Source organism: Balaenoptera physalus (assembly GCF_965194825.1).
Source record: "Balaenoptera physalus genome assembly, chromosome: 18".
Lineage (NCBI taxonomy): Eukaryota > Metazoa > Chordata > Mammalia > Artiodactyla > Balaenopteridae > Balaenoptera > Balaenoptera physalus.
Window position 1 is genome coordinate 3443417 of NC_138899.1, and position 18629 is coordinate 3462045.

The following is an 18629-nucleotide window of genomic DNA, read 5'->3' on the forward strand; positions in this document are numbered from 1 at the left end:
TGGCTGAACGGCTCCTCATGGTTTTTAGAGAAGAGAAAATAGGAGACCGGGGAGAACACGCAAATTAGCGAGGTGGCGCCCTGTGGATGTTTCCTGGAGGAAATACCTAAGCTGGATTATTTAAATGGTCTAAAACGAACACGACAAAACACCAAGGAAAACAACTACATGCATGGAGAGATTATTTTTCTAAAAAGAACGTTGTTAAAATGATGCCAAAGGCTTGTTTTACAGTTAATTAATATATTTGAATCCTAACACACTTAACAGGGAAATCAAGAGTGTTGTATTTCACTAAGAACTTAAGTGGCAACTTCGTAAATTGAAAAGAAGGAAGATATTTAGAAAAACAAAAGAGCATAATATTAGCGAGAACTAATTTTGAAAGAGGCAGAAAAACTACTTAAATGTGACTCAAAACATTTATTAAAGTTTAAGTCAAAAAATTCTAAAAGACTTCTTTTTCTAATATTTTTTCCTATAAATTATAGATTTTATTAAATATAATTTCTCTGGAGCCAAGATGTTAATTTTAGAAAATTACATACAGTTTTACTAAAATATCAAAACTTCTCAAAAATCTTGAACTATCTTACCAATTTGGTGCTTTGCTAATCTGTAGGAATTCTTGCTCTGAATAAGCATCTAATTTTGCTGAGCTCCTGAGTTTTAAGGCAGCCAGGCTTTTCTCTCATTATGACTGCATATACGACAGTATCCATCTCCACTTTCGGAGTGACAACTCCACTTTTAGGGTTAAAATGAAAGGCTTTGGAGTCAGATGGACTTGGATTCAAACCCCAGCATGACCACCCTTTCATGCTATCATTCATTTAGTCGTGCATTTAACCAGTATTTATTCAGAGACACATTCGTGAATACACAATAATTGTCCCCTTCCTTCCTCTGCCCTCCTGGGCAAAGTCAGACAATAAAAAAAGTAAATAAAACAAACGAGTTAATTCCATAGCATGTTAGAACATGACACATGCTATGAGGTGGGAAACTACAGGCCATAATAAAGAGTCACAGAATTGGGTCTGTGTGTGTGTGTGTGTGTGTGTGTGTGTGTGTGTGTTTGTGGGGTGGCATTGGTGCAAATTATAAGTTTAAAAGAGGTCTTGGTCACATCTCTCTGTGCTTCAGTATAGTCATGCATAAAATGGTGATATCACTGATCATCTCAGAGGAATAAAATAATGTATGTAAAGTGCTTAGCTCAGATGCTGGCACTTCGTAAACATGAAACAAATGGGAGACATCCAGATGAGAATGGAAAAGAACAAAGTTAATTTTCTAACTCAATGGATATCTTTGAAGGCCAGTATTATACAGGGTTCACCAAAGCAGCCAACTTTTAAGAGTAGAAAACACCCAAAGTGCACAATTCTGTAATTAATAAGTATTATCCCAAAGGCTTTCAATGTACTAAAACACAGCAACTCATAAGCTTCTCCTAGAAAGTTAATGAACCAAACAAAATTTTAACATTAGTATTATAGAGTTGTTCTGAAGATTTGAATAATTTAAAGGACTTGTGGCAGATTGTATTTTACAAAACTGGTTTCAACAATATTTTTAGTCCTTCGTGCTCTTCTAGAACCTTGAAGCTGGAAGGACCTCTGTGACTGCCCCATGAGTAAAATATGGCAAAAGGAATGCCGCCTGCCTGCTGAGGCTGGGTCAGGGGCAGTGCAGCTTCTGCCTGGCTCTTCCTCTCTCGGGACATATCTCTTGGTGGCCCTCATCTCTGAGAAGACTGCTTACTCTGAAGCACCCATGCTGTAGAGAACATGTGGAGAGGCCACACAGAGGTGAGAGAGATGCCAGAGGACCCCATCTGCTCCAGCCCTCAGGTGTCCAGGTTTCCCCAGCCCAGACACCAGAAATGTAATGAACTGAGCTTGTGGACCATCCCAGGCCCAGCCGCTGTCTGACCACAGCTGTGAGAGAGCTTGCATGAGAAGGGCTTAGCTGATACCCAACTAGTAGAATGGGGAGAGAGGGAGAGAGAGAGAGAGAGAGAGAGGATGATAAAACCTTTGTCATTTTAAGCTACTACACTTTGGAGAGGTTTGTTAGATAGCAATAGACAACTAGTACAGATATTGGTACTGGAAGTGGAGTGCTGCTATAAACCAAAAAAACCCAAACTTTAAAAGCCTGGAAGTAGCCTTGGGAAATTGGAGGGTTTTTTTTGGTGGTTTTTTTTTTTAAATATTTATTTATTTATTTATTCATTTACTTATTTTGGCTGTGCCGGGTCTTAGTTGAGGCAGGCGGGATCTTCGTCGTGGCATGTTTAGTTGTAGCATGCGGACTTCTTAGTTGTGGCATGTGGGATCCAGTTCCTCGACCAGGGATTGAACCCGGGCCCCCTGCATTGGGAGCGTGGAGTCTTACCCACTGGACCACCAGGGAAGGAGGAGGAGTCTTGAAGAGACTGTTAGCAGAAGCGTGACGCCCAAGAAAGCTCTTGGTGACGTTTAAAGGAAAGTGAGAAAGATGCTGGACGCTGAAGGAAACATAACCCTTTTTATACCTTTGTGGAAAGTTTAGCAACACTGTCACCTTCAGTACTGTGGAAACCCAACAACACACTTAAGGAACTGGATGATCTAGGTAGGGAGATCTTTAGACCGAGTGTAAAAGCAGCCTCCTGGATTCGTCTACCCTCCTGCAGGGAAAATGAGGGTAAAGAGATAAGCTAAAGAAAGAACAAACTGTTATCTATAAAGGAGCCTGGGCTTTCTGAGTTTGAAAATCAAATAGTTTCTCACTGGGTCATCAGGATAGCAAATAACTCTGAAGTTAAGAAACGACTTGTAAGCAGAGATTGAATCTGGGGCATTTTCAGGAAAACATGATCTAAAGCTGAAGCCAAGGTCATGACTATGAACCCCTTTATTAAGACCTCAGAAAGATTTCAGGGGGTGCTTCACTGGACCTTTTCAAAGAAACAAAACCACAGCACTATCTAAGGATATCAAGAGTATTGCCCCACAGAAATCTTGCAGGAAAGAAAAAGTAGAGAGGAGATTATCTCAGAGAGATTTGTGGATGTGGCTTTTGACTGAAGGAGTAGATTATAAATTGATTCACAGGAAACTCGCAAAGCTTTTAAAGGAATTGTATCAGCTGCACTGAAAGAGATATGATCAGTACAAAATAAAGAGGCTCTGGTGCTTCAAAATTTTATGAGCAGGAATCAGGCTGAGAAAATGACCAGCCCCAAACATGTCACCTCTTGTGGACGAGGAAATAATATCCAAAGGTGTCACCTCTTGTGGACGAGGAAATAATATCCAAAGGTGAGCCAAGATTCCGTAGCATGGACCTAATGGCCATGGAAAATAATTTCCAGGGCTTCCCTGGTGGCACAGTGGTTGAGAATCTGCCTGCCAATGCAGGGGACGCGGGTTCGAGCCCTGGTCTGGGAAGATCCCACATGCCGCGGAGCAACTCGGCCCGTGAGCCACAATTGCTGAGCCTGCGCGTCTGGAGCCTGTGCTCCGCAACAGGAGAGGCCGCGATAGTGAGAGGCCCGTGCACCGCGATGAAGAGTGGCCCCCGCTCGCCGCAACTAGAGAAAGCCCTCGCACAGAAACGAAGACCCAACACAGCCATACATACATACATAAAAAGGATGTAAGCAGACAAGAATCTCATTAAAATATTAAAAAAAAAAAAAAAGAAAATAATTTCCGGGCACCAGGACTAAATCCTAACCAAGGCACAAGCAACATGTTAGTTGTGTGGAGAACAGGCAACTTGTCTTCGATAGTTAGGGACGGTCCTGGAGGAGCTGCCCACCTAAGGAGCCTTACCTGAGCAGCCAGGACACCTGGACCTGATTTAGATGGTGGGATTTGGGGCCTGGACCTGAGTCTGACGTGATGATGGGATAAGGCTCTGGGGAGCATGGGAGAGGGGTGAGTGCATCTTGCACGTGGGAGGGATGTGAATTGCTTTGTCCAGAGGATGGATTGAGGCAGCCTGTATTTTCCAAAAATTGGCCACGATAGTTTTCCCAGTCCTATCAAGAGTTCGAGTCTATTTCACCTTCCTCAACCTGGAGGCGCCTTTGAGACTGTCTGGTGGCAGTGGTGGAAGTGGTGCTGTGTGGCTTCCAAGGCTGCTCATCAAAGGTAAGAGAGTGACCTCCCGGCGTTCTCTCTCCTGGAGCAGGCACCGGGGACACACTGATTGTCCACCTAAGAAGTCCAGCTACCCTGAAGCTGCCAGGCTGCACAAAACGGGTGGAGGGACCACCCGGACACAGGGATGGGCAAGCAGTCCCAGTCCTTAGACATCTATGGGCACCAGGCATGCAAGTGACCAGCTTTCAGGTGATTCCAGCCACCACATGCAGCTTCATGGAGGACCCTGAGGGACAGACACACAGATGAGCCCAGCTGACACCCAGAACCCGAGACAGTAATAAAATAATCGTATTTTATTTAAATATCCAAGTTTTGGAGGAGTTGGTAAGCAACAACAGATAGCTGATATGATATTCCCTCAAGGTGTGCTTTAGATGCAGAGGAAAGCTTTTCTGAATTAAACGATGATAAATAAAAGTAGCCTGGGTTGTCAGGAGGCAGTTGAGAGACTGGCCTCTGGAATCGGACTGCTTGGGTGTGTAGCATGGGACAGGATACACCACTGCTCCCTGACTCCACATCCTCATCTACAGGGGGGTCACAGTGACAGTCTCACGCCATCAGGTAGTTCTAAAGGTTGAAGATACTTAGCATAGTGCTTGTCACATGATAAACACTTGTAAGTGTCAGCTGTTACCATCAACACCATATTATTACTACAGAACCAGAAGTCAGTCATGAGTCATAGAACAGGGTTCTGTAGGGCGTGGTCTGCAGTCCATCAATATCAGGTCACCTGGGGTACTTTACTGAGGATGTAAGGGGCACGGTGCCTGTCCTAGTCTGTAGCTACCAAATTAGAATATCTGGGGCGGGAACTGGAAAGCTTCATTCTTCATAAACTAAAATTAGAATACCACAGTTAGAGAATTAAGACTCTAATTGGTTTTATGGTTATTCCTTTGCGTGTGTGTGTGTGTGTGTGTGTGTGTCCACACAAGTCCTTGCTAATTGTTCATTTGCAAATAAGGATTTAAGGGCTGTTAAGAGTGAATTTATATTAAGAGTTTTCTTAACAATTTTTCTAGTCCTCGGATTTATGGGTAAAAGTGAGATGGGATCAGGGAGACATTTCATGGTGACAGATCACCTCGAGGGCAAGTCTTAGTGTCCTAACAGTAACTTAAGGGATAAATCCCACATTCTCAAGCCCTCTCATTTTTTCTTAAACTTGACTCTTATCTGAGTTACTGTGCAATGATCTAGGGACTTGTGTCATTTTTAGATTCTGTTAGGAGGTAAACATTTTCTTGTACAAAATAGTTTCTCTTTGAGTTTTTTGCTAAGGCATGTCAGTGACTTTGCCTCAAGACACAAGTTATTTGGCCCCATTCTCACCGAGAATAAGATGCCTACATATTAAATCTATGAGAAAAAAGAAATGAGAAGATCGTTCATCAAGAAAATACCTGTATTATCTGTGTGTGTTGTTATCCTCTGTTTTCCAACTCTCCCAGTGTGATTTTGCCCAGTTTCAGAGCAAACTGTGTGCCTTGCTCAGGACCTAAGACATGAAGGATGCCTGGATAAAGCCAGCTCCCTGGCTGGTGGGCCTGTTGCATACTTAAGTGAGGTCAGTATCGATTTACAGCCAGCTTACAAACTGGACAAGAAGGGCTTCTACTGAGCTACGATAGATTACAACCTTGCTAGGTCATTTTTTTGAGGGATGAATTGGTTACCTTTGCTCTCGCCCCATCTTTCCCCACTGACTGCCCTCCACGTGTGGAAGGCCTCTTAAATGTCCTTCTCGACCCTTCCACAGGTCCCAGTGAGGGTTAGCCCCTCTTGCTCCGTGCTCTTTGGCGCCCTTGCTGTTACTCTGCCTCTCTCATAATTTGTTTGCCCATTTTCCTAGCCCACTGGTCTCCAAGGCCCAGGGGGAGGGGCCAGGCTCGTGGAATACACTGAATTAACATGTGTTGAATGGACAAATAAGCCATAAGTTGTGAAACATAATTATGTTCTCCTGTTATGCCCTGTCACACATTCTCAGGGCAGTGTTCACGGAGAACCTAATTTTCGTCAAATTTCAGGTAATAGAAAAAAATATTATAAAGGGGATTCTGCTAAAAATATTGCTGACAAACCAAGTCTGACAAATCTCAAGGGTACATGTTGAAGCTTGCCAAATTGTGCTCATTTTGATTTACTGATAAGAAGCTAATTCTGCTTTCATGAAAGCAGCACAAAGAAATATTTTTCTATTATATTGATTTATTTGTTCAATAAGTATTTATTGAGTGCTTACTGGGTGTCAAGTGCTATTCTAGAATAAATTTATAAACAAGACAATAAAAAAGGGAAAGAAATGTAATGCTATTTCCAAATTAAGCCACACAGCTGAACCATTCTCGTACCTATACATATAAACTGCGTTTTGTTGCAAAGGGAGTTGTACAGCAATTCTAAGAAATACGGATTCCTCAGGTGTTATTTCTAAGGAGCGGGCGGCTGGAGACTGAGGGAGGCTGGGTGTGCATCTCACATCACCAGGCTTAAGTGGTGGCGCCTAGAGCTGCCCCCCAGAAACCTGTCTTGTGCTATTTCACCATCCAGGTGTCACTGTGTTGGGGAGAAAGCCGTCACATTGGGTTTAGAAATTCAGCTCTTCAGAAAAGCTCTCAGCTGAGAGCTTCCCTGCAAAGAAGAAGTGAAGTCGTGGCCCAGTTCTTCCTTTCCTAGTCTCTGTTTGCAAAAAGCAACCCCAAACTTTTAAAAATCATACTTTCAAATAGTTGGCTCTCGCTTGTTAATAGTTTGCAAACAAGTGTTAAAATTTACTGGCCCATAAAATTGTTTCCAGCTTTTCAGACACAAAGGTAGAGAAGAAAAACGAGCCCTCTGGCCGGCCTCCCTTCACTATGACCGTGTATACTGGATGAAAACCTCTAGGAGAGGCACGTGTTAATAAGAACAGGACTGGACATAAAAGGTGTTGCCTCTTGGCCTTCGTTCTCCAAACAGATCTCTTTTCACTCTGTAACCTTCTGAATTGACTAGCAGCTTTATTTGTAAAAGAAAAGATCTTGAACTTGATTTGTGGTCTTATTCTTATGAACAGTGTTCACAGAGCACTTCATGCAGTGATCAGGTTTCCTTCCCATCTTACGCAGAAGAAGGATAATTGTGTGACGTATCACCAGGTGTAAAAAACTCAGTCTTGCCCCCGTGGTGAGAACATGAATTTAAAATCAGTGCTGTCTATAATGCCATTTGCAGCAACATGGATGGACCTAGAGATTGTCATACTGAGTGAATTGTCAGACAGAGAAAGACAAACATCATATGATATCATGTATATGTGGAATCTAAAAAAAGGGTACAAATGAACTTATCTACAAAACAGAAATAGAGTTACAGATGCAGAAATCAAACTTACGGTTACCAAGGGGTAAGGGGGGGCAGGGATAAATTGGGAGATTGGAATTGACATATCTACACTACTATATATAAATAGATAACTAATAAGCACCTACTGTATAGCACAGGGAACTCTACTTAATGTTCTGTAATGACCTATATGGGAAAAGAATCTAAAAAAGAGTGGATATATGTATATGTATAACTGATTCACTTTGCTGTACACCTGAAACTAACACAGCATTGTAAATCAACTATACTCCAATTAAAAAAAAATTAGTGCTGTCTGATAGAATTTTCTGTGATGATGGGAAATTCCACACCTGCAGCTGTTGAGTCCTTGGCACTAATGACTGAGGAACTGAATTTTAAACTTTATTTAATTGTAATTATTTTAAACTTAAATAGCCACAAGTGGTTAGTGGCGACTTTCTGGACACCTTCAGCTCCTGTCATTATGACATAAAGGTGACCAGAGCCACTGCTGATGGATGGTTTATTAGAAATCCAGGGCACTGCTGATCTGAATGACTAAGCCTCAGTCCTACGGCTACCAAAACCCCCCAGCACACCTCCTCTATCCAATCAGTCAGATTAATTTTCTTATCCTGAAAGACCCATTTAAAGCACATTCCTGAACACAGGAATTCACCTTTAGCTGCAGGAGATGCGGAGGTGGCTGTCAAGCCATCAGGATTAGGAATCATGTGTTGTAAGAAAGAACCAACAATGTGGATAGTAAAGAAGGAACCGATTTATTGACCGGCCCTGTCACGAGCCTCCAAAACATGAGTTGCCCCGGGGTGGGCCTCAGTGGGGTGACACCCAAAGCATCTTAGAGCCACATGTGAGCTGAAATTAGGTTCCAAGAACCTATAATTTATATAAACGTCTTGCAAGTCTGATGATATCACATCATGTATTTTAAACAGCCAGCCTTAAGGGCCTTGTGATTCCTCGCAGCAGTGGGAATGTCAGAGTTTTACACCTGGGGTCTTTCTTGCTTCCTCTTCATTAATCTTTTTTTCCTGTCATTTGCTTTTATGTATATTTTTATCTCCTGTGGTTCTTGAGTAATTTTTTAAATTGACCTCTTCTGTTCCTGTCCAGATGAGAGAACTCAATTCTATCCTCAATATTTTACCCCCTTTCTCAACTATGTGACGAGCTGGCTCCCGACTCTTCCAAAATCTCAACTCCAGGGCAGGTAGACTTTTCACGTGCGCACGAACAGAAAGCATTTTTAGGCTTCACAGGCTATTTTGAGGCCTGCTTACCCAAATTTATAGAGTTTATCGGTGGTGTTCAAATTTGGATGGGGCTCCATCTTATATACATTGTATCTTATATACATTGCTGTACATCTTATATACAATCTTGCTTCATATTGGTTTTTTTTTTCAATTTCTGATGCTGTCTTGAGTCTTTATTTCACATTTTCCCATCTCATTAGGCTTATCCTTTTAGACGCTACTCTACCTTTCCCAATATGCCCCCCAAATCTTCTTATTTCAACACAGAGATCTGCACCGTAAATCCACTACAGAAATCTACAAGTAATAATGGTGGAAATGGGACCTGGCCTACCTTCTCAGGGAGAGTATTTATGACTTGCATAGACTATAAGCCTCTTCTAGTTTGTGTCATACACTGGGGAGAACAGAAGAACGGCTTCTTTCTTTGGAGGGCCTTTGCTTTCCATCTATGTTCACGTCTGCATCCACCTGAAGACTCTCCTCCAGATGGTTTCTCTAATGTTTTTATTTGCCTTGTTACCATGATGCTAAAAACACACACTTGTCCTCTTCTCCCCAAAGTAATGAACTTCTGCTACATCACCATCTAAGCATTACTGTAACATGACTCATACATGACAACAGCAATTTTTAAAAACATTCTCCTGAAGATCTACTGTTTCTAAAGCAACCGGTGAAGAGCATCTTTGAAGATTACTAGGGTCGACTCATTGCTGCGGGCCTCCGGCCCCTGGTCTGCCCGCTGCCTCCTTGGTGTCAGCTGTCTCTTCCCAAAGAGGAGCTTATGGCTTTGCTGTGCTTTTGCATTTTTGCCTCGTTTATTTACCAAAGAAATTGTGCTCCTTTCTCTGTTCACGTAATATTTTCTAGTGAAACCCACGCTGTCATCTCATTTAGAATTTCACCCTGCATCACCACCTCTTACTCTATTTCCCTCTGCAGCCAGGATCGTCTAAAATATTCCGTGTATTTATTTGTTTATTGTGTTTACCATCTGTCTTCCCCGCTAGAATGCCAACCCCATGGGGGAAGATAACTTTGTTTGTTTTATTTATTGTGTACCTTCCTGGGCCTAGAATAGGGCCTCATACTCCAAGGGTGATAAGTAAAATCTGTGAAGTTAGTAAATGTTCTGCAAAGAAGGACTTCCTCTGCTTTTCACAATTCTAAAAATTAAAAATTAAGCAATAATATCACATGAACTAATCTATGAGAGAATTAATTGAGAATAAACTGTGGTTTTGCATAAATATGTCTAGACCACCGATGCAGAAACCTTTGTTGTCTAGTCCCCAAAGTGTCACTCACTGAATTTTCCTGAGTCATGATTCTCCTCTGCATGAATCGTTTCACTTTACTGTGTGGTGATAAAGCAGGCTTAATTTTTAATTAAGTTGTGATAATAGGGAAGCCAGATGAATCTTTTTAGTTTTTTAATTTGCAAAAGTTTACATGGACGAGCGACCGACTTCCTGAATTGTTCTGGTTTGAGGCTCCTCATTCAATGTGGAAGTCAGGAGAGGAGTTAAGGAGATGATATATAACTAGCTTTTCCCTAAGAGGCTTAGAGATTTGAATTAATATTATTTACGTTTAATGATTAAAGGGCCCCTGGTGGGCTTCCCTGGTGGGCTTCCCTGGTGGCGCAGTGGTTAAGAATCTGCCTGCCAACGTAGGGGACACAAGTTCGAGCCGTGGTCCGGGAAGATCCCACATGCCGCGGAGCAACTAAGCCTGTGTGCCACAACTACCGAGCCTGCACTCTAGAGCCTTTGAGCCACAACTACTGAGCCCGTGAGCCACAACTACTGAGCCCACGTGCCACAACTACTGAGCCTGCGTGCCTATAGCCCATGCTCTGCAACAAGAGAAGCCACCACAATGAGAAGCCCGCTCGCCGCAACTAGAGAAAGCCCGCGTGCAGCAACGAAGACCCAACGCAGCCAAAAATCAATAAATAAAAATTTTCAAAAAAAGGGGGGCCCCCTGGCAAGCCAACAATGGATTTAATTCTACTAAAAATATATTAGAGCAAAGTACTGCCGCCGCGCACTCAAAGACCGGAAGTCAAGCATCAACAACCCAACGGGGGTCGGGGTCCCCCTTCCCCGAGGCTAACCTTCATTGGAGGAGTCCTTGGTGACAGCCCACAGGCAGGCGCTCACGGCCTCATAGGAGGCGCTCAGCCGCGTGGTGGGGTCCCTCTTTGGCTTGGGCGGAGGCTGTTTCCGTGGTGACGGGAGGCCGCTGCTGTCGTCCAGGCTGAGCACGGAGTGCAGAGGAGACGGGGTGGATGGGCCAGCCTGGGACTGGACCACGCTGTCTACCGCCATGGGAACCGGGACGGAACTGCAGTGGAGGCGCCTGGGTCCACCCTTGTCTTCAGCTCTGGGTGTGTGTGTGGGAAACAAACACAAACAGCCCCGCCAGAGAGACCCAGATGCATTATTCAGATGGCAACAGTGAACCGGCTCAAGCAGACATAATCACGGCTCTTTGGTAAACAGCCTTCCCGCCGAGGCTGGAGGCTGCGTGCAGCGCCCTGGTATCTGGCGCGTCCAGAGGAAGCCGCTTCATCCCGCCAGCCCCTGCTTCATGATAAATAAGCACGTTCGAGACTCATCATTATTACTTTAGGAAAAAAATCTCACCGGAACCCAAGACGTCTTAAGGAGTGCCATATTTGCTATCAGGCATTCGCTGAGTGAAGTTTTCACACCCTGATTATTAAGCAAATCAAAAAACCAGAATTTCAATCTGAATGATAATTTCTGGGAAATCCATCTTAATAGAGAGTTACTGATGCATCAAATGCTGGGAGTTATCTCTGTTTGCCCTTGCAAAAGAGTAGATGCTTTACTTAAAACCATCAAAGATTTTCATTTTCCCTGTCTCTCTCTCTCTCTCCTTCCCTTGCCATTTAAATTCCATCAGCAATTATTTAATTATGTGCAGGATTGTTATTTTTCTTCTGTTATTCCATCTGGTTGCCCAATGCCAAGTGAACTGCTGGTATTCAATAAATAAATAGACAAATACTTCTTCACTTAATTTTATATCAGGCAAATGAATACATAATGAAATTGAGAAATTGGGGTGGCTGTTTAGCTCCAGCAGAGAAAATAATAAATATTATTCTGGAAGTCATATAAAATTAATAGTTATCTGGTTAAAAAAAATTCCTTCTGGCTTCACATGTCAATGTAATCATGTGCCAGGGAGATGCCAATGCATTCATTTTACCAGGAGTCTCCGAGCATTTGTTTTTATAATTATATCTTTGTGTGGCAGAGCACCAACAGAGCTGGGATCTACTGCCAGGCAGAGCCAGACGCCCATATAGGAAATGAACTAGCTGAAGATGAAAGCATGGCACTCAGTGGATAATTTGTTTTCCCTGTAATGTTTAATTACAGTTTTCCGTACAAAGGGAATTTTTTTCAGTATTTAATCACTGAGATATTTGAGGCTAATTAGTGAGAGACACACTACCACTTCCACTTTAATAAAAAATCATTCGACATCGCAGTCAAGGCGAAGGGGGGTCATTTTCGGTGACAAACAACTAGATGTTACTAAGTTCCTATGGAAAAACAAACATCTCCCTGACAGCAAATTAGGATGGAAAGACCCAGGGAGGATGGTAAATCACGGGTGTCCTCGTCTGTCACAGAGAGACAAGAGTGGTAAAGTGGAGAAGGACTTAGTTTTCTTCACATGGCTATTTCAAGCTCAGCATCCAACGTGAACTTTAAAATACAAATCTTTCCCCAGAGCTTTCCTTTTTGGCAAAGAAGATGTGACAGTTTCCTAAGGGAAATATAATACAGGCAACCCATTCATTGATTTCACTGCTTTTGTGTTTTTAGAGTGTCTTCTCCATTTTGGGGGTCAGGTTTTCAGATGTTTCTAGGAGTCAGCCTTATTTATATACGTGACACTTGCATAAAGATGTCGAGAGCCAAGCTATATATCTTTGCTAAGACGGAAAGATTAGATGCCTTAAAACTTTGTGCTTGAGATGGTCAGTGATGCAAGCACGGTAGGTGAAGCAATTATTTCATGGGACCTAAACTAACACGTGGGGCATCTATTTTGTGGAAGGAAAGCCCAGGAAAAGCATCCTTTCAGATGTCAGGAGGTTTCACGTTAACGCACTGCGCATGCATACGTGCTTGTTCCTCTCCCTACGGTCATGAGTGATGGAACTTTGCGTCAAGGACTATTGGCATTTTCTTGACGCCCCAGGATCAATCACGTAGGTCACTGAAGTTGCGCACTATCTGCCTTTACCTTTTGGTTCCTTCCTCTTGCTTGTTCCTGGCCTCCAACTTCTCTTTGTGGTAAGTAGCATTCATTACGTTCCGGAGCCGGTCATTCTCGCGGGCAATGTCCGAGGCGTTCTGAACGACCAGGGCATCATAGGTCTTAAGCCCCAGGTCCTCTGTAATCTGCAGGAAGCTGTTGATGGATGTGACCTCTTGCTGCCTAATGCTCCTTTTCTGATGCAAATGCTGGCGTGCTAAAAATCCTCTGATAACTTCAGTAAAAGAACACAATGATGGGTCAATGAGAGGAGCAAAAGCAAAAAAACCAGATGTACATCAACAAGTCCAAATACATTATGTTGGAGCAGCTCTAAAATAAAATATATTTAACCTAGTCTAGGACTTTACTAAAACATTCTAATCTTATATTAAAAAAGATATCTACATTCAGTAATGGTAACAGTGGAGGCAAAAATTCCTCACCCAGAATGAGATCGTGCAGGTAGTATTCTAATAAAGCTTCCCTCCCTCCGGGTAACACAGGCTGAACACTGATGGAAAGAACTAAGTCCAAACCCCAGAGAATTCTGGGTGTGGCTCTCATCAGGCCGTTTTGGGGATGCACCAATCACATTATTTTGTGTCAGATTATAACAGAAACGTCTGAGGCTCACGGATGTAGTCTTTGAAAACCATGCACATATTGTTAACAGGATTGTGACTTAACTCCTAGAAAAACTAACACTGCATTTAAGGCTCTGGGAAGAGATTGTGTAGAAATATGGGTCACCCTTCCGCTTTCTGGGGAAGCAGGGCTAGAAAAACGTGTAAGAATTGGGGGAAATAGGTGGATGAACACACTTTGGAATCACTTATGTGTCAGTGACAAATGTAAGACTTGAAAATAAAAGTCACGCCCACCGTGTAAAGGCACTGCCATGTGCTAGGCGCTCCAACCCATCTGTCAGTGCCCAAACTCGATGGTCATTCATGTACCAGTATCTCCATTTTGTACCCAAAGAAAGAGAAGCTCAGTGAGGCTGAGAAAATTCCTCCAGGTAAACACAACCAATGAACGGTAGAGCGGGGATTCAGATCTCTGCCCTTATGAGGCCAAACTCTACCTTCCAGCCACGTAGATGCGATCTGTAGCTCTCCAGAGAGCAGATCACAACAGGGAAGGTGCAGGTAACAATGAGCACAGGCTGTAAACAGATCTGGCATCTCATGGGAGAGAGTCAGCTCCCGGTACCCAGGCAAGTTCAAGAAACAGGATGGCCCCTGCTCAGGGATGCGCTGACAGATGAGGGGCAGCAATTCTGATTTGATGCTAGGATGCGTCCCTTCTCATTCTAAGTTTCTATGGTTAGAAGGAGTTGTTTGGATTATAGGAAGAGCTATAATTGTAGGGAAAACCAATGTGGGTAACAAAGACACTTTATTCTCCTCTGTAAGGGGGGATCATCCTATACAATATTAAGTGCTTTAAAACATTCCCTGGCTATAGGAGAATAAATGTGTGGGTATCTATATATGTTTAGGATATTCACTTAGATGCCTTTACTCGATTAGAAGGTGGAAAGGCGAACACAACTTTCCACAATTATGGCTTCAGAGGCAAATAATATGCAGACGTCTAAAATGCTCAAGGCTTTTTCTCAGATGGCAGTACTAAGTGTTTAGTTACTTTGGAATGCAGTGTATTAAGATAACTGTAAAAACAGTCATGCTGAACTAATCTAAAAGAGAAAAAAATTAAACAGCTAAAGGTACAATCAGACTCCCGGGAATCAAAAATGCGGAATAAAATGTAGAAATTTTAGCCATGTGACAGGCACAGCGAGAGAGAGAAGCAGAAGGCCTGTTCTCTGTTCATTCGCTCATTCCTGTTACTTTAAAAAAAAAATCTAGACATTGACAATGGGAGGGTATATTTAAGATGTTTAATCTCTTGGAATAAAGGGAAGATTAATGAGGACAAGCCAGACTTCTGACCTCCAACTACAGCAGGACTATTCATTGGATCCACGTAGACCTGGGAATCCACTGTCCTGTGTCCAGACCCTGTTTTCTCACACTTTGCACTAGCAATCTTTGAAAATTAAAAAAAAAAATTAATACTAGTTGCTAAAACACAGTACCTTTACTAAGAGACAATTAATACAAATAAATTTGGCACAAAGAGATAATTAATACTTGTCTCTTTCTGACAATTTCATGCAGGATAAAATGAAGGTATATAGTCAGACGGAAACTTCTGTTGGGAATAATTTGAAATTGAAATGATTAAATTTAAGACTGAGCTGTAACTACAGCTTTCTGCCACCCAATATTTACAAACAAAAAAATGAGAACTCTTGAAAAACTGGAAATGACTCCAGATGATATAAATTCTGAGTGAATTTCACACTAGCAAAAAGGACTGAAGCAATGATTCTAAGAGATGTAAAAATAAAAATCAATAATTAATGCTTTGCATTTAAGAGCCTGTAATTTTTTTAAAAAATGCTTTTACAGCCATTATTTCATTTATGCAATAGGAAATTGTGGGTTTTATCCACTTTTTAAAAACCATTCTCAATTTTTATCATTAGAGGTGAAGAAAGAACTACAGTTCTGCTAATTTCTTCTGTGTCAGGTCCATAGGGCACAGCGACTTAACATTTGTAACCAACCAGAGGAGACATTACTAGCGGGCACCCCTGATGGAAGACAGGGTACTCAGCCTTCTAATTACATGTAGGAAAATTTCCAGGAGAAAGCGATACCCCGCTCCATGTATGTATAACGCGGTATTAAATGGAATTCTCGGTTGGCTCCACAGCCCAGGGTGGGTAGAGCAGTGGTCTTGTAAAGGGGACTCTCCCCATCCCACTTTCAGCCTGTGGCTGCAAATGCAGATTCTGATTCAGGAGTTCTGGGGCAGGGCCTGAGACTCTGCATTTCTAACCAGCTCCCAGGGCATGCCTGGACTGACCACACAGAAAGGAATTGCAAAGGGAACAGTCAAAAGCAGACTTGTGAGCCCAGCCCTTCCCTACACTGACAGAGGCCAGAGTACCCTAACCGAGAGAGAAGCGAGGATTGCATAGATCCTCCCTCACCCGAGGCCCCCCCCACCGCCCCTGAACACCACGCTGGTGAAAGTGGCCTCAGGGGACCAGCCAGAGAACCTGCCACATGGTCTGGAGTTTGGAGGACACGGTGGCCTGGGAGGCCGACGCTGCCAGGGGCTGAAAGCAGGGCGGCTCTACTGGGAGAGGCTCATTTGTCAGGGTCCCCAACTGTGCTTCTTGGCCACCAGACCTCGTTTATCAAGACACAGATGCCTGCCAGGAGTCATTTAAAGAGACTTCCTCTTGGAGAGCGCCCAGGCCCACAGGCAGTGTCAACGGGGACTTCCAAGTGACGTCCAAAGGACAGATTTTGCGGTTCCCAGGTGGGTAGCACAGGTGAGGGCTGAAAGGCGCCCACGTATGCAGAGAGCCTGTTAACCCCTGCCTGCCTGCTGGCCAGAGAAACCCCAGGCCAGGTCACATGGGTGTGGGTCGGACTGAGGGGCGGCCCTGTCCCCTTACTTATTCCCTCCCCCCGGAGGGCACCTAAGTAGTGGTGAGAACCACATCTCAGTTCCCAGGTGGGAGCCGAGAGGGACGATCTAACTTGGAATGAGATTCTGACTTTTGACCTTCACGTGGACGGGACTTGCGAAATTCTGAACCGCGTCTGTCTGAGGAACTAGCATATAGCAGGACTTTTTATCGTCAGAAAACGATGGGACCCGTCAGAGATTTCAGCCAGGGGTGTGCCTGAAGGAATCCCCCAGGGGCTCGCATAGACAGAGGCTTGAACAGGATAAGGCAGTTTTCCGCGTTCTCTGAGATGCACTTGTTTTTAATAGTTTCAGATACATTACAGAGCTAAGCTCATCACGGCTGCTTCCACCAAAAGTTAGCCTGTAGATTAATTTCTCCCCTTTTTACCTTTCTTTAGAGATATAGAATACAATTAAACTATTAAGCAAATTAAAATTAAAAATCTATTAAGTATGTATGTTTCATGTGAGGCATAGTTATGATTTTTAAAATGTACCTATTTTTGACGGTCACTTGGGTTTTGATAGAAAAAAACAATTCTCAATGGACTCTCAAAGTTAACATGAAATAGATGCTATCTGCTATCAAAGATAACAGTCCAAATATTATTATCCCTTCACAGAGGAAAAATAGTCAAGCATTTATCCAAGGCATACATGGAATTACTTAAAAGGTGGTTTGGCTAATTGGCTGTGGCAGTCCTCCAAACCCTAGCATACCAAGGGCGCTGACTGGCGTGGCCTAGGAATCTGGCTCCAGAGCTGCACCCAAGTGTCACATGGGTTGGTTTTTTTTTCCCCACTGTGGGTTCAAAGGCACACTCTTCTTGCCCTGTGCTTCTTGGAGGATCAGCGAGCATGAATATTTTCAAGGTGAGGGATGCATAAATTACAAGGTATGTATATCCCCTCTTCCAAATTATGACTTAGGTGAAAATTTGATGCAGAATTACAGATAGAATGATCATGAAATAAAGCATGAGCTGTGTCTGCATACTCTGATCTAGAGACAAGTAAATAGCAAACTTAGCTACAGTGCTTCTGAAACTCCTGAAATCTACTTATTTGCCTGAAGGTAGCGCCATGGGATGGATGGACATAGAGCCATGGCAGGGTCCACTATAATGTAGATTCCCTTAACATTTAAACGTGGGGGTTCACTAACTGATTTTGTATTTTCCGACTCATCAAAGTTCAGAAATGTCACTGAACTGTTACTGTGAAGTGTGTAACTGTTACCTTTTTGGCAGGTGATAATTTTTCTCTGCAGCTGTAGGCACAAATCATTTAGCTGGTTGGCATGCCAGTATTTCAGAAATACTTTTCGAACACCAATCTAAAACGCAAACAGCAGGGAAACATTTAACAGCATGAAGATGCCAAAATAATAACGGGAAAATAATCAGGCAAGAGGTTTTTCCAGAAAAGGATTAGAAGAAGCAAAGCGAACAAAAGTAATTCCAGTACATCTTCCATATTCTTGTAACACTTTTACATTTCGTCAGAATCCCCAAGCTTTTGGTCTAATAAGTATGTTTGCTGTGTGTATACATTGTCACTAACGTTTGCAAATACCCATACACCACAGCTGTCGTGGTTGCCCCCTGCAGCGCAAAGGGAAAACACGGGCCTTGACTCTTTATTGGAAGATACAACCGTTCCTATGAATGAATTCCCAAATCCCAGAGCTAAACCCTTATCTTTATTTTATGATCCTTTTCCTTCCGCAACTCAAAGCAGGGAGGTTGCGTCTGTGAAAAAGGAAAAGTGAACAAACAAAAAGACCAAAAACAAAAACAACTTAAACGTGATGCACAAAACTGTTTCATTTCAATGATTTTTTTTCGACTACACCATATGTTATTATAAATCAAATGTTTATACAACTGCAATGATAGAACCGCAGCACAAAAGTAAAAAGTCTTCACATCGTCATCTCTGAGCAGTAATCTGCTAGATGCCTGCCTAAACAGTAGCTATACAA

The 18629-nt window shown here is 42.9% G+C and overlaps 1 protein-coding gene across 5 annotated transcripts in view; it reads right to left on the reverse strand.

Annotated features, from left to right (window-relative positions):
• The window catches only part of MYO16 (myosin XVI), a 546696-nt gene that overhangs the window by 59369 nt on the left and 468698 nt on the right, over positions 1-18629 (reverse strand). For all 5 annotated transcript variants that reach the window (XM_082435257.1, XM_082435255.1, XM_082435256.1 and 2 more), the window contains 3 exons: positions 17885-17981; positions 13076-13322; positions 10902-11170 (listed from right to left, as the gene is read on the reverse strand). In XM_082435257.1, the coding sequence (XP_082291383.1) occupies positions 10902-11170; positions 13076-13322; positions 17885-17981 (613 nt within the window). The remainder of the gene's footprint in view (positions 1-10901; positions 11171-13075; positions 13323-17884; positions 17982-18629) is intronic.